Raw genomic sequence first — 22273 nt, 5'->3', positions numbered from 1 at the left:
AAGATGGAAGAGCAGTTGTGACTATTAGAAATAGCCAAGGGAAGGTGAACTCTCAAAGGCATTGGATTTTTCCTACAAAGGGAATGGGTTCAGTGGGTTTTTTCCAACCTTTAAAGTGTTGGAGGTTCCCATTAGGGAAGTGTGAGAATCACTGCTGGTGGCACACAGAAATGTTCATTACCCACACGTTCAGGAGCCTGGAATTCCAGCCCACTGTGTGATAACTTGGTAGTAGTTGGTGCCTTCTGTACCTCCTCCATGCCTCCTTTTTCTCAGGAGCTGGAGCTTTGGTGTGTGTGAGCTTGCTAAAATCCAGCAGGGGAAGAAAGGCAGCTCTGCATTCCCAACTGTCTGATTGAGGCTGGGTGATGCAGTGCTCAAATAAAGCCCAGCACATTTAATGAGGAGCTGAGGACAGAGACACATGTACTGGCACTGCAGAGACAGGGATTGTGTACAAAGACTAATTAGCATGAAATATGAATACATTCATGAAGTAGTCTTGATCTATAATGCTCTTACAGAGAGGTTTTTTTTTCTGTGAATTCGATGAAAAAGAAATTCAGAAGTTGAATTGAAAAAAGAATCTGTTGAACTGCAAAAGGAAATGGGGTTTGTTTGTTTTTAAACAAATATAAATCTATATTCCTAGAATAAAACCCCTTCTGTATGAATAAATAAAGAGATTAGACTGAGAAGAATGCTTTCTCTAATGTCAAAACAGAAAAAAATAACCTGCAAAAGATGCTCCTCTTCAAGTATACAACTGCATTTTTCATGGGAATTTGGGTTAGATATTCTAAAAATCTATTTAATGTGAATCTTGTTACTCAACATGAAGGCCAGGTTGGATGGAGCTCTGAGCAACCCTAGTGGAAGGTGTCCCTGCCCTTGGCAGGGCTTGGAACAAGATGATCTTTAGGGTCCCTTCCAGCCCAGACCATTCAGTGATTAGATGATGAAATCATTCTGTGGATTTGACAGCAATCCTTTGTTCAGTGAGCTTTAGGATTATCCACTGTGGCAATTCTCCTCGAGCTGGCTTCTCCCTGATGTGCAAGAACTGAGATCTGTAGGTGTGCATGGAACACACTGCTGATGAGTTGGAGGTCACTGCTGGGTCTGTGTTCAGTAGCTCTGTGCAGAATGCTTTTTGAAACCATTCCTTTTGCCTTCTGATAGATTTTCCAGCAGTGCTGGTAAAGGAAACTCCAGCTGAGTGTTGCAGTGCAGGTTCTTCAGCTGAACATTGGCTGGGAATTTGTGACCTGGGTGAAGCAGGGGAGAATAAAGTCTAGAGGAAAGGATGGAGAGCAGACCAGCTACTTACCAGGACAGTTGGTTCTGACTATTAAATGGATTAGGCACCAATATTTCACTCTGCTGAAAATTTCCAGCAGAGTTCTGGGAATAACAATGTATTTGCTTAAATAAATAAAACCCCACTGTAAACAAAGCCTTGGTTATAAGCAAGATTTATGGTCTTACTTGAAAAATAGTTCTTTCCAGGCTGCATTAAAGAGCTGCCCCCTGCATCTTTCAGCAGAACAACTGTTAGCACATCCTGCACTTCCTCCTAAATCTGCTTTCTATCAAAAGAAATAGAATGTGCATTTTTTTTTTTTTTTTCCTGCAGAAGCATAAACTGACAAATGTGTCTGATTCATGGCCTGGTTTCAGTTGCTCACTGTGCTGACCTGCAGTGATTCTGTGTTTGTAGAAAAATGATGCCCTCTCCATGGATTTTATGTTTTATGTGCAAAACTGTTTTTTCCTTTCTTATTGCTGACCAAAAACCCCCAAAAAATGTCATCTGCTCTTGACATAGAACATTTCTGTGTGTGATAGTTGCTTCACCTGTGATGCTGTTCCAGGCTGCTTTGGACAGAACAGCTGCTATTGCAAGAATTTCTGCCATTTATAGGAGAGCAAGGATAGTTCTGTTACCTACATGAATAAGGGTTCTTTGGAGAAAGAGACATTCAAAAGCTATCTAAAGGATTAAAAGTTAACAATCATGCTATTAAGTTTCTGAATTCATTGAGAAATTGAAAATACTAGGTGCACAGGCATTAGTACAGATAATAACAAAAGTATCTTTTTGAATTACTTATTAATCATCTTAAATGGATGTAAAGCCATAATTACAACTCTCTATATTGTGTCTTGTGCAACATGAGAGACTGAAATGTCTCTGAAGCTTCTTCCTTTCAGGTGCTTTATTCTGTTCTGTAAGGTGGGAATGCATGTGATTATTGCAGAATACTGCTACTGAATAATTCCCCACTGTGAAAAGGCCGTGGTTTAAAGGGTTTCTAAAAGCAAGAAGCCCACGTGGCAAAAGTCAGTGTGGAGTTATCATTAAGTTGCACATTCTGAATGGGAGTACCTGGGGCGTAAATGTCAAGGTTTTCTTTGACATTTTTTGAGTTGTTTCACTGAGGACTTGGATCATTAGCACACAGACCCTGCCTTCTAAATGAATCACTCTAGCCAAATTTGGCTGGGGTTGGTGATGCAAAAGGTAAGCAGAGCACAGGTGATAAATTCAGGGTGTCCAGTGGAGCCTCCTGCACAGGGTGCTGAGGTGAGCAGTGGAGCCTGTGGTTGCTGCTGAAGGTGAGAGGCTGGGAGCTGCGTGTTCTGCACTATTTTTAGTCTGCTACAATGCAAGCAGCTTCATTTAGTACCCTGCAGGTCCCCTAGGAGTAATGCTGTGATGTGGCAGTAATTTATCTTGTGTGTCTTGAAGGCAGATAATCATTGCCCGTGTGTTCTCTGGGCACCTGGTGTGTTCACAACACTTTGGGGTACCTGGACCCCAAGAAAGCCTTTCCAAGGTAAATTTATGGTGGTGGTAACACACACAACCATCCAAGGCTGACTTCAGGCTGGCTGAGCCCTGGATTTCATCTGCAGCAGGTGACTGAGAGCAGCTGCTCAGTCTAAAGAGTAAATACATGTTAATATATATTAAATGTCTGCTGCTGGATGTACACAGAATCGATTAAACAGAGATACTTCTCAGCTGCCAGCAGTTGATGTTTTTTCCAAGCCAGAGGTCACATCTTTACACGCAGTAAAGTCTTCATTGTGTTTTGTCTTCAGTGAACTCAGGATCTTTCAGCATTTATAACCTGTGCCATTGCACTTCTCTGTATTTCAGACAGATGTGTTGTTCTGCAGAGTTTTAACCCTGCTGCTTCTGGTCATCCTGGTTTGCTGCCTCCTGTTTCTCTCATTGAGCATTTCATTAATAGCTAATTTATATTTATTTCCCTGTATTTCCAGAGACTGCCCAAAGGGGCAGACCCAAGTAGTGCATGACCCACAGAAGACACAGGAAAACATCTGGGCATCACCCAAAAATACTCAGTGGCTCCACCCCATTTACTGAGGCTGTACTCAGATGTGGCTGTCACCAAATGCTGCCTGGCTCTTTGTCTCTGGGGGTGACATCAGAATGCCAGAAGCTGTCCCAGGATATTGGAACTATTGGGATGACCTCGTTAGGGTGTCATTGGAGTGATGGGGACAATGGGCAGTGCGTGTGTGCCAGCGTGGGGCCTGTTCCCTCTGCTGTGGCTGCTCCAGGGGCTGCAGGAGCCTGGCACAGGGCTTGGTGGCACAGCTGAGGCTGATCCCAGGGTTTGGTGGCACAGGAGAGGCTGAGGCTGCTCTGCACAGCCTCCAAGCATTCATTTGATATTCATTTGATAGCAGCCACCACAATGCCACAGTTTTCAACATTTTTTAATGGAGGACTAATTTCCCAGCATTTTATCCTTATTTCTATTGATCAGCTATCAAAGCTCTGCTTACCAGTCAGCCTCATGGGGTGCTGACTTTTACTGCTGAAATTAATGGAATCTATTAAGGCAGATCATTTGCCAATTATTTTTAATATGATCCTTTTACCCTGTGAAGTTCTGCATTGGCCCTGATGCCTATGAATGCTTCTTTTTGAATTCTGTGGGTTCAGTAGAACAATAAATAACAGATTATATATATATTTTTTTTTACTCCAAATGGGAGAATAGAATTATTGAACTAAACATAAAATCAAATTTCTTGTGTACTAAGTCAGTGGAAATGTAAGATTTTATATTTGATTGTAGGGCAGAGTGTATAACCAGGGTGGGTTACGTTACACTAAAGAGCCAAGCCATTTGGAATTCAGTATGTTTATGTATTTTGCATGCATATTTATTTAAAACCTTATTGATAGAGCAATGCTTTAAAAAGGAAGAGAATACTAAAATGTCTGTTTGGACATGTGTATTTTACTTAGTGTTTCAATAGTTAGTCAGGATTGTTAAATATCAGATATCACAGTGATAGAAGAAATCGATTTATCACTTCAAGTTTACTAACATTTTAGTGTGTTCCATTAAGCACCAATATCTATTTCATTTGACTGTATGAAAGGATTTTTGGATCTCAGGATCTCAGCTTCATAATTTGGAAAGTTCCTTTGGGAAATGTGATTCCCATAAGTATGTTTGTTTGTGAAGGTGAGCTTTTTATGGGCTTCGTCAAGGAGAACAGTAGGTGAACTAATAATTTAAAAGATATCTGTTTGTTAGACTTCTCACAGTAATAAAAGAAAATGAGTTTATTAGAATCTTGGTAAAATACAACAGCAGTTTAATGACTTTTTTTTTCTGAGTCTTGATACTTTTTTTTTTTTTTACTTTGGAGAATTGTATGCATGAGAAACTCATCAGAATCTGGGGATTAATTACAACTGTCTCAGTTTGGTGGTGATGGTGGCCTAATGTCAGGTTAAAAATACAACTGGGCCATGTGGCTGTTGAAATTAGAAATGCTCTTATGGGCAGCATTTTATTTACATAGCAAACATCTTCTCTCCCCCAGATAAAACTTCTGTGAGAGTTGTGAAATGCAGGGATGGCTCTCCTGGGCCAGGCACTGAACTGGGGCTGTGCAGAGCTCAGTGCCCCACCCCCAGGGCCAGCAAAGCCTGGGAGCTGCTCCCAGCACTTAAGAATTCTATAAATCTGCTCCCAGATTTTTAAAAGTCTTAAGCTTTCTTTATAGTTCTTTAAAAGTTTTAAAGTTCTCATAAAAACTTTGGTAGCCTTCTAATAATGTTTACAGATTTGAGAGTCAAAGTTCCCACGCAATTTCATGTATAAATAAAATAGTTTACATTTTTCTCTGTAAGTGGAGAGAAATAATTAATTGATCTTTAAACCAGTTAGAGAAGTAGTAATTCTATCCTCCAATCCATAATCACCTTTAGAATTCTATAAATACCAGATGTTTGAATAAAATTGGATCTTTTTGTCTTCTGAATTAGCAAACTTCTGTGTACTCATTTTGTGTCCAATAACAACACTTCTTCATTTCAATATTCATGGGAAAACAAGAGGAGAGGTCATGGAAAAGGCCACTGGGTTTGATTCCAGCTTCTTACAGCACATCTCCAGCACTGGAAATGGGCCCCAAGGAAGATATTTTCAGTTTAATCCTTGTTTGCCTGCTGCTGTTTGATTTCTGATGTTCATCTGTGTTTCTGTGGCCATTTGTGTGGCATGAATTGTTAATATTTGCTTTTACTGTCTCACAGCGTCTTCCACAGGCAAAGCCAGTTGTGAAATGGGGTGTGGGTGTGTTTGGGATTTTCTGGGTGTGCGTGGGGAGAGGAGTTGTTTTGGTTGTTGGGTTCTTGTCTTTTTTTGGATATTTTTTGTGGCCCAGGCATCTCCTTGATGCTGTTGACAGGAAGGTGAAAGCCATCCCAGTACAGAGTGGGTAATTAAGTCCACTTTAGCTGTACAACTTTGCTAGAGATTGAGAATTAGACTATTTACAATCATTTTCGGGCAATTTTAACAGAGCAAGGAATATTTCATGTGAAATTAATAGAGCCATTAAATTTGGTGGTCAAATAAAGTAGCAATCAATTATAAGAACAATTAATAAGAGTACAGATCCCCTGTTACTTCTTTTTTGCAAAACTAATTTGTAAAACTAAGTTATGATCTTTTATTCTTCCACAGAGCATAATTTGTTGGGTTGATGCCACTTCCTTCAGCTTGATTACATTAATTAGGCAAAAAACATACAAGACTGCAAGAGGTTCCATGTTTTTTCCTCCCTGTTAGTTTTATTTTTTTATCTTGAGAGCTCAGTGTAAGATTCACTTTTTGATCAATTGCTTGGTTTGTAATAATTCTTTTTTTATTGCTGTACCAGGTATTGAGCTCTTCTGATTGCAGAAAGGACAGAGTGACAGCAGGAGTGCTTAATTAATTTTGCTTCAGGAATTGGTAACCGAGTGATTTTAGGTGAACTGAAAAATGCCAGGTGGCTTTGGGAATAAACATGAGATCCCACAGCTGCTGCCTGAATTGACAGGAGGTGTGGCTGACATCTGCTGATGCTCTTGCATTTCTCTCTGCGTAGTTGGGAAAACTGTTTGCAGCTTGTCAAAGTTAGAGCCCAAATGGCAGAGTGAAGGCTGTAAATGAATTTGGATGCCAAACCTCCTTAATCCCAGTTCCTGCAGTTCCTGGATCGTGTGGCATGTGTTCTGCAGGATCCAGGAGAGCTGTGGGAGCTGTGGCCTCTGCCAGAGCCTCTCTGGGATGCTCTGGCTGTTTCCTGCAGGTCTGCTGGGGAATTGCTCCTTGGTCACTGCTAGCTGGCACTGTGCTTTTGTCCTTGCTGCCAGCACTCTGCTTCTCCAGGTGACAAGGGCCAGGAGCAAACGGCTTTGGGCTGCACCGGGGCACGTTTGGATTCATCCCAGGAAAAATGTCTTCACAGAAAGGGCTGCCAAGCATCACCCCGAGCTGCCCAGGCAAGTGGGCATCCTGGAGGCGTTCAGAACCACCTGGATGTGGTGCTGAACGTGCTGCTGCTGCTCAGGATCTCAGAGGGCTTTTCCAACCTGAGCCATTCCATGAGTCCACGGGCACATGTGCTGATGTTCAGCAGCTTGGCTGGGGCACACAGACTTTGTCAGAGTCCATTCTGCTGCCTGCAGCCAGAGCTTGGCATGGCCCATCTGTTCCTGCAGGTGTTTGTTCCTCTGTTCCTGCAGGTGTTCCCCTGTTCCTGCAGGTGTTTGTTCCTCTGTTCCTGCAGGTGTTTGTTCCCCTGTTCCTGCAGGTGTTTGTTCCTCTGTTCCTGCAGATGTTCCTCTGTTCCTGCAGATGTTCCCCTGTTCCTGCAGGTGTTTCCCTGTTCCTGCAGGTGTTTGTTTTTCTATTCCTGCAGGTGTTCCTCTGTTCCTGCAGATGTTCCCCTGTTCCTGCAGGTGTTTGTTCCTCTGTTCCTGCAGATGTTCCCGTTCCTGCAGGTGTTCCCCTGTTCCTGCAGGTGTTTGTTCCTCTGTTCCTGCAGATGTTCCTCTGTTCCTGCAGATGTTCCCCTGTTCCTGCAGGTGTTTCCCTGTTCCTGCAGGTGTTTGTTTTTCTATTCCTGCAGGTGTTCCTCTGTTCCTGCAGATGTTCCTCTGTTCCTGCAGGTGTTCCTCTGTTCCTGCAGGTGTTTGTTCCCCTGTTCCTGCAGGTGTTTGTTCCTGCAGGTGGCTGCAGGAAGGTCAGGCTGTGCCCCAGCTCAGCTCCCTGGCCCCTTCCCTGGGGTTTCCAGCCTGGGAATGCTGTGGGCACACCCAGGGACACCGCTGGGTCTATTGCTGAGGGAAAAGAACAACAGCAGATTTGAGACTATTCTGTGTTTGACTTGCCTCCTTCTCCCCCTTCATTCGACTTTTATTTCTGGGAATAGCACAGAAATGGGAGACTTTCTGTGGCATTCCAGGATGATCAATTTAGCCTGACTTGGAGAAGTTTTATTGTGTTGCAACAGAATTTGCTGCACTTCTGTGCTACAAATTACTTTCTAATCTTTTGGTGGCATCCCTAGCTCTTTATTTCATTTTTCTACCAAGGCATATCACATCAGGAGGTTTATTTGGGAGGGGGATAAATTCAATGTAATTATTACTTTCAGCTGCTCAAGTCTACTCTTGTGTGTGTAGTTCACATCCATTGCAACTGTATGTACACTTAATTTTTTTCTCCTACGCTCCTGTAGCCATAGCTCTTCTCTCAGGTAGAAGCAATAACAAAGCAGTTAATTTCTTTTGTATATTTACTTCTACTGCCAAATACTGATAAATGCAATTGGGAAGCCACTTGCCAGATGGAAATAAGATGAATTTACTCGTTCATTTCCCATGACAATATAAGGATGTTTTTGTTCATTGTGTGAACAGACTTGACAGAATTTGGAGACTTAGGCTCAGGTTAAGGTAGGCTAAAGTTCACCTAAATATCTACTTTCTCCATGCTATAATTCAGTGTACTCCTTTTTAGCTCCCTTTAATTTTCATCCTCATCATATTCATGACTGACAGTTTTTGCTGTTAATTCTTTATTAAAATTATTAATTGGTAATTTAAAGAAAGAAGGGAATTTCATATGAGCTGGACATTTCAGCTGACAATAAAATGTTTTAACAGCTTCAATATTAAATAAAATCATATATATTTCACAAAACTAGTCATGGCCACTTCAAATGTTATTCAGTAGCTAAATTAATGAACAGGTGTAAAATGATAATTTTCAAGAATAATGTATGCTTCATTTTTTTTTTTTTTTTACTACAGAAGTACAAAGGTACTGATGGCAGGATTTTTTCCTAATTAAGTCTCTAAAGTATTTCAACCTGTTTGTGTATGCTCTTTGCCATGACTATCATTAGCCTTGCTTAACGTGTTTTAAGCTTGCATAACGTTTTGTTTAGGGTTTGGAGGGTTTCAAGCAGGGCACTTGCAGTGGGATTAGATGAGTTCCCAGCTGAAGGCACAGCTGGAGCTGCCCATGCACTGGGAAATGTCAGATCAACAGCAAACAATGCCTTGCAGCTTCTTGCATCAGCTGTTCCCCTCCAACACTGATAAACAAATTTATTACTGCTAGCTTAATAGAGCTGTAAATTAGGAAAAAGTTACTTATGTAGTGTTGGTGTTTCTATGTGTGTTCTGAAGCTGGCACGGGCTCTCTTCTGGCTTTGTCACAGTGGCTCTCCTTCCCTTTCCCTCTTCTGAGGTCAAGTATAAAGAAAAAAACCACCCAAAACTTTTTACAGGTCTAAATAGTGTGGGGTAATTGTTCATGAGAGGCTCAGCAGTTCTCCCCCAGAACACATCCACTGCTCCAGACCTGAGCTGACCTGTTCTCCAGTGTTCTGTTGCTTCAGTAGCAGTGCTCAGAGAGCAAGAAAAATCCCCCTCTGCTACACCCTGGGTTTTAAACTGACCATTTCTGGCATGGACACCTGCGTATGGCAGCACCAGCTCTTGGTGCTGTCTGTAAGACTCGGTTTGGAAAAAAGCTGATTTTGAATGAAGATCTGAGCCAGTACCATTATCAAAGTGCTGTAATGAATAATCACAGCACTCAACTCCAAGGTCTGTATGAAGTAATACAGCTGCTGTAGCTTCCAGATTGATTTTTCATCTTGCTTTTCTGAGCTGCCCTGTGCTGTCTGCTATAAAATCCTTCTTTCATCTCTCCCTTTGGTTCTGTGGCATCAAACCAAGAAGTGTCTTGTCTTTGAACAGGCACTTGTGAAAGGAGAGCCTGACAGGGGGCAGGAGGTTGGTCAGCAATGGTGCACTGACTTCTGGAAAGTATCAAGAATCTTTTTAATTGAGTGAATTACTTTTCCAAATTCCATAATCTGTGGTTGTGTTACAGTTGAATCACTGCTGAAATGGGTTGTGTGAGCAAAGCCTCTGGTAGAAGAGGGATGAGCTTTGGAGAGTTCTCTGATGCTCCACGTCATCTCAAGCAGTGCTGGAGAGATTCCAGGAGCTGTCCCATGTAGAAATTTTACTAGAGTCTCTTTCTGTGAATTTGGGTTTGGTAAGATTGGTATTGATGCTGTATTGTGACTTTAGTGCAGTCACATAAGCATCTAGTTCTAGTGTTTCTCTGGTTTTTGTGAACTGGCATGAAGTGAACTTTGTAGTCTCATGTGTGGGAAGAGAAAACTCTTTGGAAAGAACATTTCCTGTGGCTCTTTTCAAGTAGAAAAAATGAATCTACCCCAGAGAGCTGATGTTTGTTAAATGGATGATCTATAAGCAGTGGTGTTGCAGCCCTTCAGGCCCAAATTGGTCAGAGTAGCTGTGGTTTGTTACCTTTGGAATGTGGGATCTGCTGTAAATGTAAATGTAGCTCCTGATTTTACAGCCAGTAGAGGAGTGCACCTGCACACAGGTGAGGAGGGGTGACAAGGGAAAACTCCTCCTGTGCCCTGCACAGGCAGAGTTCCTGTTGTGAGTTTTGCCTCAGCTCACTCTCTGTGTCTATAAAATATTGTCTTTAACCCCAAACCACTTTTCCTTCTCTGATACTCTAGCAGCTGAATCACTTAATACCTGTTTTGCATTGCCCTTGAACTTCTGCTCTCAGAGGTGTTTGTCCCTTGCTCTTTCTGACTGATGTGAATTACCACTGTAGGAAGAAATTTTCCTTTCTGCGAGGTGATATTTGGTAACAGAAACATTTATTACTCTTGTTTTCTTTTAATCTGGTACTTCTGCCGTCTGCAAGCCGAGGAGCTGGGTGTGTGTTTTATGCAGGTTTGTCTTTGGTGCTCCAGCTCCTGAGAGAAATCTGGGACCCTGTTTGTGGTGTGCATGCTTGAGAGGTTTAACTCTTGGACAGATAAAGTTTGCAATGGGTCACTCATCTTCTCGAGTTTGCAATGGGTCACTCATCTTCTCTGGTTTGCAATGGGTCACTCATCTTCTCTGGTTTGCAATGGGTCACTCATCCTCTTGAATCACTCCTCATCTGTCTCAGCAGACACAAGCCCAGGCTTTCTCTGTGCTATACAGAACAGAACTCAAAATATTTGTTGCCTCCCCATGGGACAACTAATTTTTAACTCTTGGGTAGTTTTTTGTTTGTGTTGTTGAGCACCTGGTCTTATTTCCTGGTTTAATTGAGAGCAATTAGTGCTAAGGGCCTGATTAGTGGCTGAAGAGTCACTTTGGGGTTTTAGAAGGAGCTGGGTGCAGCTGGGGTCAGTGCTGGGGGTGCTCAGGGCTGCTGCTGCTCGTGGCAGGCTGCAGGGGAGGGAAGGCAAGGGGAGAGCAAGTGTTGCTTTGCTGTTGAATCAGTTTTTGTTCACTTTTCTCTGATTCAGGCTCTTTAGAAGTAGCTGGGGCTGAGGGCACTGCCTGGTACTGGCTCAGTTAGTGCAGGCATGAGTATGGCCAAGATAAACTGATTATTCAGGGCTACAAACCCAGCAGAATTCCTTTGTGCCAGATGTTTTCCTGGTGGTAATGGATGTAAGGAGACAAATACCTGGTTTCTACATTCTTTTTTTTTTTATTATTATTATTATTCAAAAGATTGAAACTTGAGTTTTATGCTACTCTTCACAGTGAAAATTAACACTTTATACTTAGGAAATACCTGCAATTAAACCCATGATGGCTCATTACAGTGCAACAAAAATAGTGCTCAGAGAACAAAACTGTATTCAGCCTGCTTGAAACTTCATCTTAATTTGACTTTCCAGTGTTTCAGTTACTTTTGAATGACTTAAAATATTCAATAAGTTCAATTAATGTTAAGCACATTAAGATTGTATTCCTTCAGTGCCAAATATGTTATGTGATATTAAAAAGGAAATAAATCCTTGTTAATGGGTTTACTTAATGCTTAAGAAAATTCTGCAAAAATTGACTGTTTTAAATTATGCAAAAAATCAGCTTATATTTTAGGTGCTCCAATGCCACATTTCTTTCCATATAAAGTGCTGAATATGAGACTAGTGAATCTTGCTAATTTAAAATAAATCATTTTCAAATATACAGTTTTCTTAGTTTTGCTCTTTACTACTGACAACATAAATAATTAATGAAAACATACAAATTATTTCTGTTGTTGGCTTTGGATGAAGAACTTAAAAATATTATTATTTCAATAGAGGGCACTCATGTGCTTCGAGGTAACACCAAATCTCTGTATTTTTAAAAATGCTTGCAATGAATTGGAGCTGAAGTGAAATTTCATGGGGTTAAAATATGTAAATATTACTTGATAGTGCTTGGGAAAATTGTTCATTGTCATATTTTTATTTCTTGCTCCTTTCAGTTTTGGACATTTCCTTTGTTTGTTTGGATATTTTACAGTAGGTGCAGGCAGTGTAGTCACTTGGCCTTGAACTGATTGTACAAAATGTATTATTATGGCTTGCTAATGGACTTGCTGTTAGCTAAGATGGAACTCTTGTAATAATGAATAGAATTTAATAAATACCTTCTTTCCAGCCAAAAAGCCTGTAGAAGAATCAGAAGAAAAGAAAGCAGCTCAGTCAAAGAAGAAGATCAAAGAATTAAGAGTTTTGGATGGAAAATCTGCACAAAATTTATGTAAGTGATGTGAAGGGCAGGATGTCAATGTCTACGTAGCATCTACACCTCGCTGTTCATAAATTATCTTTTTTTGTTTACACCTGCAATTGCTTTTTCCAAAAACTGCTGATTTGAACATGAGCCTTCAATTCTGTGGTGTTTAAATACACATTCTGAATTCACCATATAACTTGGGAAAAATGAAGAAAAGTAACATGGAAAAGTGATTTAATGAGTTACTGAGGTTTTTGTCAGTTAATTCTCTCAATTTACTGACAAAATTAACTGCTCAGGACTGGAAGGGCAATTCAATGATCACTAATTTGGGCAGAGCATGGTGTGGGTGGGGTTTAGAGGCCATTCCTGATTGTTCCTTGGGTCAGAGCAGTGAAAAAATACAGGTTCAAGGGAAAATATTACTAGATAGGCTGCAGAGGTGCAGGTACTGCTGCTACAAATGGTAACAAAATCCCGCCCAACTTCTTTCCCCTTAATTATGTAGGAAAATCCATCACTAAGAGTAGTAGAATCTTTGATTGGAATCAGAAACACCATAAATGTCACTAGTCCAGCTGTGCCCGTGGCAAATAAGTGTGCAAACCCAAATGTGGACATTGTTTAGTGCCACATGCATGAGCAGAAAATGAAGTATGACACAGTTGATAAAAAACTTCAAATTTTGACAGCATGGATGCAGGATAATCAGCTGTAGTTGTTAGGCTGAATATAAAGCACTTTTTAACAATGTTATGCTGATCCATCTGTTAAGAATTCTTTGTAGTTTACTGAATGGGGCTCTCTTGAGATTTTATAACATTCTGAGATCAAATTGCTTTGAGAGCTCCATCTTTGAAGGGTTTGCATTATTTGTGTCTCTTGTATAAGTTCAGTTAACCTAAAAGTGGTAGTGTTAGGGCATTTTTCCTACTTTGCCCAGCTCTTCATTACCACTTTGATGTGAAATATTTTCTGAAATATCACATAAATATCATTGACCCAATTGTAAGTGCAGTACAGCAATTCATACCTGGTTATGGAAGCAGTAATAATAATGGATAAAGAGATCTATTATTGGTTGAGTAGGTCTGCTTAAGTAGGAATGCAGATGTCATTCATAAAGATAAAACTTTATTGGGAAGTAACATTGCTAGGGAGCAACTGAGGCCAATTTAAAAGTTAAAATTGTTGTCATCATTTCATTTCTTAGAAAGGAAATTCATTCTAAGTCAAACTGCAATAGTGTGCCTATCTAGCATTTGTTTATATAGGAGGCTTCTTAACTGTGAAACAATTTAGATGGAGATGTGGTTTTTTTGGGTTGCTAGAAATGGTTTGCCTTTGTATATCAATCTTTTTTGACCTTTTTGATACTAATGATGTATTACTGAATTTCAGCAATATTTTTGGGTTCCTTCCGTTTGCCTTATGAAGAAATAAAAAATATCATTTTAGAGGTTGATGAGGAGAAGCTGAGTGAATCCTTGATTCAGGTATGTGAAAATGCCTCTGCTTTTGGTTATAGCTCCTTTTCCATGTGAGAATGGCAGGAAGGAGTAAGAATTTGAGAGCAGGACAGGGTATCAGCTGCAGGGTACCAGTTGTGTTTCCTGTTCCATTGATTTCACTTCTGCTTTTGAATATGGCCACATGTAGCACTAAAACTGCCTTTCAAAGACACAGTTAACAAAAGAATTCCTGGGAATTTCCCTTTCCAAAAGGAAATATTTAAAAATTCTAGAGTTTCAGCTTTGAAGAGAAGCTGAAGATGATTCAGGCTGGTGCATAATGAAGTTTCTTTTCTGCCTGTCTCTAGTGAGGGATGAAACTCCCAGAACCTTTCAGGACACTGCAATTCCAAACCTCTCTCTAAATCTCCTCTCAGGCTGGTTTAATCTCATTTTGAGCCCCAAATCTCTCAGCTGGAGAGTGGAAAGGATGGAATAGAACTTCTGTCCATCCCTGTGTGGTTTGCTCCCTCTAGGAGGAGAGCAGGGAGAGCCTCTGAGGAGTCACCGTGCAGCAGAGAGCCACGGAAACCCCAAAAGTCACAAAGATTTGGCAGCCCAGCAGTGCTGCTGTAGCTTTATTTAACATCACACACCCATTCAGATTCCTGCTGCCACACTGCCTGCATTTATCCTTTCATCCATCCCTGTCTCCTGGTTGTACTTTTGACCCATTCCCCCAAGGTTTTCTGAATTAATTTCTTCTTCCTTTTTTGGACCTGCAAAATGGTTATTCTGGGGACTCTGGTCTAAACTGAGTTGCCTCAGTATTTGAGAATAGGTGCAAAGCCCTAATTTTATTGGAGACTTGGTTTATTGATCAGAGATGTCAGATCAGATGATTAAGAATCCTTCAGGTTTAGTAAAATCAAAAATAAAGGGAACAACCCCACCTTGGGTAGCTGAAGTGCAGAGTAGTTTCATATTGATCTCGTCTAATACAAATACATTATTGCTTGGATTTCAACTTGTGTAGATATGAAAACGTTATATATTAAATACAATCTGCACTTTAAAAATGAAATATATTAATGCGTTGTTTTAAAAATTTTATATATCAAATGCAAATATACACTTCTATTGAGTATTTCTTAACATATAATATTATTCAGACTTAATAGAAATATTATCATATCTGTATTTTGACACTTTAATATCATAAAATAATTCACAATTTTCTCTGGGGACATGGATAAGCTAATTGAACTTTGCCTGAGTTCCTGTATATTTGCCATCCAAAAGATCTGAACAATTTTGGGTTGCTGACCTTTTCTTTGTAAGGTATTTTTAGAGAGTACTTTGTGCACAGATATTTGGAATGTCTAATGACTGTAAATTTTTTTTTTTTGCTACTTTTGTCATGTTTTACACAGACCTGTTATTTCTTGATTGATGTTTAATGAGCAAGATGCAACCATTAGGGTAAAAGGAGATTGTAGAGAGACAAAACTCCTTGATGCTGTCAGACCCTGAAAAATGATACTGCAACCTTTTAATACATTCTTCAAATCAGAGACTGCAGCAGAGCAGTTGATGTCTGTATTAAATAATTGCTGCTTTGATTTGATGTTTATATAACGTTAAAGCTGCGTAAATAAAATAAACGTCCCGTAATTTCCTTATGCATTTCCATGTTGTGGTATTTTAAGTGTGTTATTTTTAATATCTTAGGTAGTTTAATGTAACAAATTTGATATAATGCCTTGTTTGTTTTAGAACCTGGTGAAGAATCTTCCTGAGCAGAAAGAGCTCAATGCCTTAGCTGAATTAAAAGAGGAATACAACGATCTCGCTGAGCCAGAGCAATTTGGAGTTGTGGTATGTATTAGTGCAAGGATTGATTAACTGCAGAGCTCCTTTTTGGCACATAAAAAGAAACAATATAGGAATAAAATCTTTTTGTTAGTGTTTTTGCAAGACCTGCAATAGGAAGTTGCTATTTCCTGATGAGTAGTAATCAAGAAATCTTTAATTTGTATTAGGGCAGCCTGGGCAGGGCTGTGACCAACCAGAGTGGGGGCAGATCATCCTCAGGGTCCTTTCCTGGGTGCTCCCTCTGGTTCTGGCTGCTTTTCAGGGAGGAATTACAGTGCAGCATGCCAGACCAAATCTTTTGTCTGCCTGTCTTGCCTTGAATGTTTATTAAACAGTTCTGAAGGACCCTCTGCCTTCAAGCAGATAAATTTCCAAGAGCCCATGGAAGACCCATTTACCCCATGCCACTGAGAACTCTGATAAATTTATTTTGTATCAAAACCTGTAAACAGCTGAAAGAGTTAATATGTCCATATCTATATTTCATATAGATGTATGCATACAGATATAAACCATCTGTATTTATACAAACACAAATGTGCAGAATGGCTCAAGGAGAGGTGTGAGTTTATACTAGAATTAAAATGGTAGCTTGTGTTCTGCTCCTTTCAGCCCATGGATTCAAGAGCAGGGCTACCAGAATGGCTGGGGCCTTTCTTGGAAGAAAATTCCAGCATTTGCAGAAATTCTTTAATCCATGCCTGGGGTGAGGGTGGCACTCTGAGTTCTGTGCCAGCCCTTGGGAATCCCTTTCTGCTCCTGGTCTTCCAAAGACCTCAGGAGTCCTTAGGCAAATGAGCTCCTGTTTTCCCTTCCCTTCCTCAGCCTAGGAGATTAAAATGATGATGAGAGCCTCTGCAACGTGCTCAGGATTTATCCCCAGCTCCACAGGAGCTACAGTTGCTCTTGCTGGATTTTTAAGGCATTATGTACATTAAAATGCATTAAAACAGAAATAGGGGCCTCTTAAAAGACTTTCTTACTAAAAAGCTCTGATTTGAGCATAATTTGGCTTCAGAAGCGCCTTTTGAGTGTTTTTTTTTTTTTTAATTATTTTTCAGTTGGGGAAGTAACAGAGTATGATTTGTCCTAATGAGATTTTTTTGGAGAGGATTTAGAAAATTAAAGATATCAATGGCTTCTTTTGAAAAACTCTAGCCTATTGATTTTTTTTTTTAAATAAATGGCATAAAGTTCAAAAAATCTTTTATTTCCAAACAAATATGAGGAATTTTGGTAGAAGTAGGATACATTACTTAACTTTGCTGCAAGAAGTAAAACACTGCCATTTATTGATCAGTAACAAGCTAAAAATCTCTATAAATACATATTTGCTGCTTTCTTTGAAGCAATAGTAGCACACATATATTTAAAATATAAACATGTATATTATGGCTTTAGACAGATGAAAAAAAAACTTATCTATGAATATGTGTATCATGATATATGTATATATTATATATTATCTTATATTTACATCTATTTATGGCCATACCTAGGGGGACAGAAGTGAGAAATTTTTGTCAAAGTGAGAAATTCCTTGGGTTTTGTGCAGGGAGGATATCTGGAGTGTGTTGAAGGGAAATGCTCAGTGGAAGCAGGCAAGGTGGAGGTCAAACCAAAGTGGAACTGGAGGAATCCTGGCCTTTTCCTCTGGTCAGTGCAAAACCAAAGTGGAACTGCAGGAATTGGCCTTTTCCTCTGGTCAGTTAAAAGCCACCCAAGTTCCTTTATTTCCAGCAGTCCCAGTGTGGGCACTGCTCCACAGATTGGTGTTCCTGAGGAAACACTGACTAGAGGAAGTTGAGAGAGTTTCCAAGTATTTAATGCAACATTAATTAGCGAAAACTGCTTAATCAAACATCTCCAAATGGTGCTGTTTGCCTTACGAAGGAACCAAGTTTCCTGGAGCTTGTTTGCTTATTCAGCTTTGCCATCTGCTTTAATAAAAACCAGTGCTTTGCCTTATGGGTCCTGCTTCTGTCTTATTTCTAGAGGCCTCTAACTGCATTACTGGTGCTAAAATGCTGACTTTGTTTCTGATTATGATATCATGGAACTGGCCATTAAAGTGGAAGAAATGCAGCTGAACTTAAATTCTTGACTGAAGTTCTTTTTTCCAATGTGTCAAATTAATTTTGGAGCTTCTCATTAATAATCTTCTTAACCTTGGCTTTAGGAATAGAAGACAGACTACCTTAAATAATATTTAAAATGTGTCTCCTTATTTTTATGTAGGTTTAGGTGTGTTAATTATTAAGATATGTTAATTGGATAATCACTTTGCCCATCAAATTTAATAAAGGTTGGAATAAGTTACTTAAAATTCATGTAGAAAAGCCATACTTAGTAAAAGATTAACTTATTTGAAGGAACCAATTAACTTAAAATTCAGCTGATATGTAAATGAAATTTGGAACTGCATTTTCATTTAGATGAAATGTTAAAATCAATTATACATTCTAATTAGTTATTGGAACTTTTTGAAGTTACATCCTGGGATCAAAAAAGGCACCACAACTTCCTATGAAGGAAAGTTTGCATTGATGTTGAAGTAGGGCAAGAAAAATAGATTCACTAATCAGCTCTGTAAGTGCCTCAGCTAGGCAGTGTTTTACCTGAGCTCTACACATAAACCTTGTGCTCCAGAGTTAATTTGTGATATGGGAACAGCTGCAGCTCCAGTAAGGAACTGCATTTCCACTTCAGTGCCAGCTGAACATTTTTACTGTGACAAAAGCATAAATTTGACTGAGGAGTTGTATAAACTTGCATATCCTGTGACCCTTTTTTCCTGTGTAACCCTGTCATGAGCAGTCCTGGCTGGGGGGCAGACAAAGTGGGGAGAATTGTGCAAGTTTATTGCACCTCCATTGGTTTACAGTCATTCAGTCTTTTAAATTGAATTTATTGGCTGCTTGTTTGGCCTCATTGTAATTTTGTGAGCTGCTGCAGAATTAATCTTCCTAGAACGTTTTCAGGGAAAAAAAAGAAAACTTTAATATAACACAGGTAAGAGGCTAAGTTGCCTTAGTAAGTTGACAAATTTTTATTAGAGGAATGTCAGCTTTTTCTCAGGAAGTGAGGCAAATTTAATTGTGCTTTTTGCCTTTCTCCAATAGCCTTTGATCCTCGTTTTAATACAGGACTTGAGAATTGAATGATGATAATAAAGCATAAAGAACTGAATAAAGAACTTGATTAGGTAGAGAGTTCAGACAAGACTTTTATGAGAGCCCAGAAGGGGAAATAATGACATGCAGCCCATCACTGACAGTCAGCTGGAAAAGAAATATCCATTTTCTTGCCTCTTTAACTGCTTGCAGGGGAAACCAGTGCTTGCTGTTGTAATGTTTCATTTCTTACACGCTTTTGACACTAATTTTATTTAGAGCCATAAAGAATTTGAGCTTTCCAAGTGAATGTAGGCTTTGCTCCTTACCTGATTCTAGGAGATTGCTCCAAGTTCAGATTGTGACCCCTCTTTCTCTGCCACTGAACACGTGGATTTAGGAACAGGCCCACAAAAGGGGAAATTGGGGCAGGTGGGGCAGGAGGAACTAAAATGGCATTTGTGGCCATCTCCTACAGCCCCTAAAGGGCATCAGTAGGATATACAGTAGAATATACACATTTTTATGTGTATAAAATACACAGAATATACAATATAATATACACATTTTTATGTGTATAAAAATGTTCTCGTTTTAAGGAAACAATCCACATGAAACAGCTCTTAGGAAATTATCAAGATAGTTTAAAAATATTATGTAGGTCAGGGAATGGAATTAAAACTTACTGCTGGGTTGGTGGTCAAAAGCTAATAAATGATCAGTGTTCCATGACACTACACAGTATTAAAGAAAGGACACCTCTCTGAAGTTTAAGGATTATTCTTCACAAATGTTTATGTCTCACTCTCCTGTGGGCTTGTATATGTTTTGTTGCACTCTGGTTTTGGGATCTAAAGCTTTCGACAATTTTTTTCTGTGCCATTTTGAGTAAAAACAGCAATTGGAGATTGTTCTACAAAAGTTAAAGCAAATTATGTGATTAATTTTAATTTCCATCTACTGCAGATTAGTGTAAGTAGGTCCTTTCAAGGCAGATGTTTTCAGTATGATATTTCTGAAATGCAGGATGATTAGAAGAATAATGTTTCAAGACTTTCAATGATTTTGGCTTATAGAGGCTCAGAGCGAAATTTGTGACAATGGAGATTTATAAAAAAAGATCACTAGTTCTGCTGAAATGCTTCTTTTCTGATCCTTTCCTTTTCCTTGTTCCAGCCTGATCATAGGAATTGTTTGAGACCATCTGGAGCGCCTTCATGTTTATGTTCATTTTAGAAAGAATTCATTATTATTCAGGCCACTCAAGTCCTTCCTGTGAAAGTTATTGCTGCTGCTTCTGGTAGCTGTTGGGAGATAGCACTGCTAGAAAAATCGTGGTTCTTTAAAGGACCATGGCCAAATTTTGGCCAACAGAGACAGGAGCACATCAAAATCTTTTGCTGGTCAAGATCTGTGATTTGCCACATAGCAAAGCTTTTCTGGCTAAGTGCTTCAGGAACACCCCTGATGGTGAATACATTGGGGAAGAAATCTTCCTGTATTCGGCTAAGTAAAATGAGATAGATTTGCAACATAACCCTTCTTGCAATTAAATTAATTTCAAGTTGTTTAACAATGCTCAGTACATCTTTTTTTACTAATTTAAATCCCTCTTGTGAATTATGGTGTGCTAAGTGGGAGGAAATAACTCTGATCACTCGTGCAAAATACGACAGACACAGCCATATTTTGTTACCTAGCCTAGTGAATTTGGTCTTGGGGATTTAAATTAATGAATCAGCATTGTGGAATATTTTCAGTATCTCTGTCATTTGGCATGTTGCAAGGTCAGGATTTATAATGTCCCATCTTTTTATCAGGAATGAATGAGTGCTGTGCTGTCTTTGGCTAAGTTTCTGTTATCATGATTTATTAAAAAATATGGATATTGATCTAGTACCGATATCCAACTGTGACGGACAAAACCTCTCTACTCTCTAACAGTTTAAAGTTAGAAAGTGTGTGTTTATTGTGTATGGGATCGCTCCCAAATCCACACTGCAACTTCCAGGTGATTACAGAGTCCTTTTATCCATACAAGTATTGAATACCCAAAATACCAATCCATATTCATCATTTTGGTACATCCCATTCCTCACTTCCTATGCCAATCACTCCCAAAGCCATTCAGCATGCGTGGTTTGTCCCTTGGAATGGGTCGGTGTCCCTTTCATGGGGAGGGGTCCCAAAATGAGGAAGTCAATGAAGTCTTCCTCCTTCTGACCTTTCTACCTTTTCAATGCAAATATGACAAATGAACTCTTGGTAGAACTCCCATTCCTTGTCTTCAGTTGGTTTCAGAACAGAGGAGCCCCACAATTGTCTGATTTTCCTAAAAGCTGTTTGTTAGTTTGTGTATTCTTCATTATAAACCCAGCTAACTAAACATTGTGCTGACAAGCAATCAATTATTAGTTAACTACCAACTCTTAACTTCATCAAGGTTTACTCATTTATTTTAATTAACTCTAGTAAGGCTTATTTCTAACTAAAATCTTAGCTCCTCTAAAATCTCTAAATTCCTTAAAATGTCCGTTTCAATCGGAGCAGGAAGCAAAGAGTGCCGTGCTGTCGTTGGCCAAGTGCCTGAAGCACAGCGGTGCAGGGATCCTGGGAAATGCAAGGCAGGCAGTGAAAACACACAGGAGCTGGGGCTTGCTGGCTGCACAGCACAAAGCAGGGCTTTTGCACGTGAGCTTTCCTGAGGCTCAGCCTTTGGTGGGCTGTGTTTGCTGTGCCCTTGCAGATGAGCTCGGTGAAGATGCTGCGCGCGCGCCTCAACGGGATCCTGTTCCGGCTGATGTTCGAGGAGCACGTCAACAACATCAAACCCGACATCATGGCCGTGACCCTGGCCTGCGAGGAGCTCAAGAAGAGTGAGAGCTTCAGCAAGCTCCTGGAGCTGGTGCTGTTCCTGGGCAACTACATGAACTCTGGCTCCAGGAACGCTCAGTCTCTGGGCTTCAACATCAGCTTTCTGTGCAAGGTAAGCTGCGACCCCCAGGTGAAACTCGGCGCTCGGGAGGAAGCGCCCAAAGCCGGGCAAGCGTCACTCACTGACGTGCCATGTGCACAGTTCATATGGTTTTTGAAAAATTTCTGTCGTGAATCTATACCTACAGGTCTGATTAACGAATCACGACAAAGACAAGAATTTTTAATCATAGGTAAAGACAACAATACAAGTCTTGGACTATTGATTTTTCCAGCTGTCATTTCAGTAAACTGCAATGAGCAGCTAATGGTTGTAGCTCTGCCACTTAAAGCCCCAATGGTAATTCAACCTAAGACACCTATTGCTTTTGCAATTGTTTTACCTATGGACATATTCAAACAAAATGTATCTCAACAAAATGCTTTGCTAGCTCATCAAAATGACTGCACCTCTGTGTTTGGTCATGGGCAGGAAGTACACAGGGAGCACT

The 22273-nt window shown here is 39.9% G+C and overlaps 1 protein-coding gene across 5 annotated transcripts in view; it reads left to right on the top strand.

Annotated features, from left to right (window-relative positions):
• DIAPH2 (diaphanous related formin 2) overlaps positions 1-22273 on the top strand; it is a 165256-nt gene that overhangs the window by 45869 nt on the left and 97114 nt on the right. For all 5 annotated transcript variants that reach the window (XM_077786471.2, XM_077786470.2, XM_077786469.2 and 2 more), the window contains 4 exons: positions 12332-12433; positions 13811-13905; positions 15637-15738; positions 21595-21834. In XM_077786471.2, the coding sequence (XP_077642597.2) occupies positions 12332-12433; positions 13811-13905; positions 15637-15738; positions 21595-21834 (539 nt within the window). The remainder of the gene's footprint in view (positions 1-12331; positions 12434-13810; positions 13906-15636; positions 15739-21594; positions 21835-22273) is intronic.

Source organism: Lonchura striata, chromosome 4A (genome assembly GCF_050655825.1).
Source record: "Lonchura striata isolate lonStrDom1 chromosome 4A, ASM5065582v1, whole genome shotgun sequence".
Classification (NCBI taxonomy): domain Eukaryota; kingdom Metazoa; phylum Chordata; class Aves; order Passeriformes; family Estrildidae; genus Lonchura; species Lonchura striata.
Note: the sequence above shows the minus strand (reverse complement) of the source record. Positions and strands in the feature narration are given on the sequence as shown.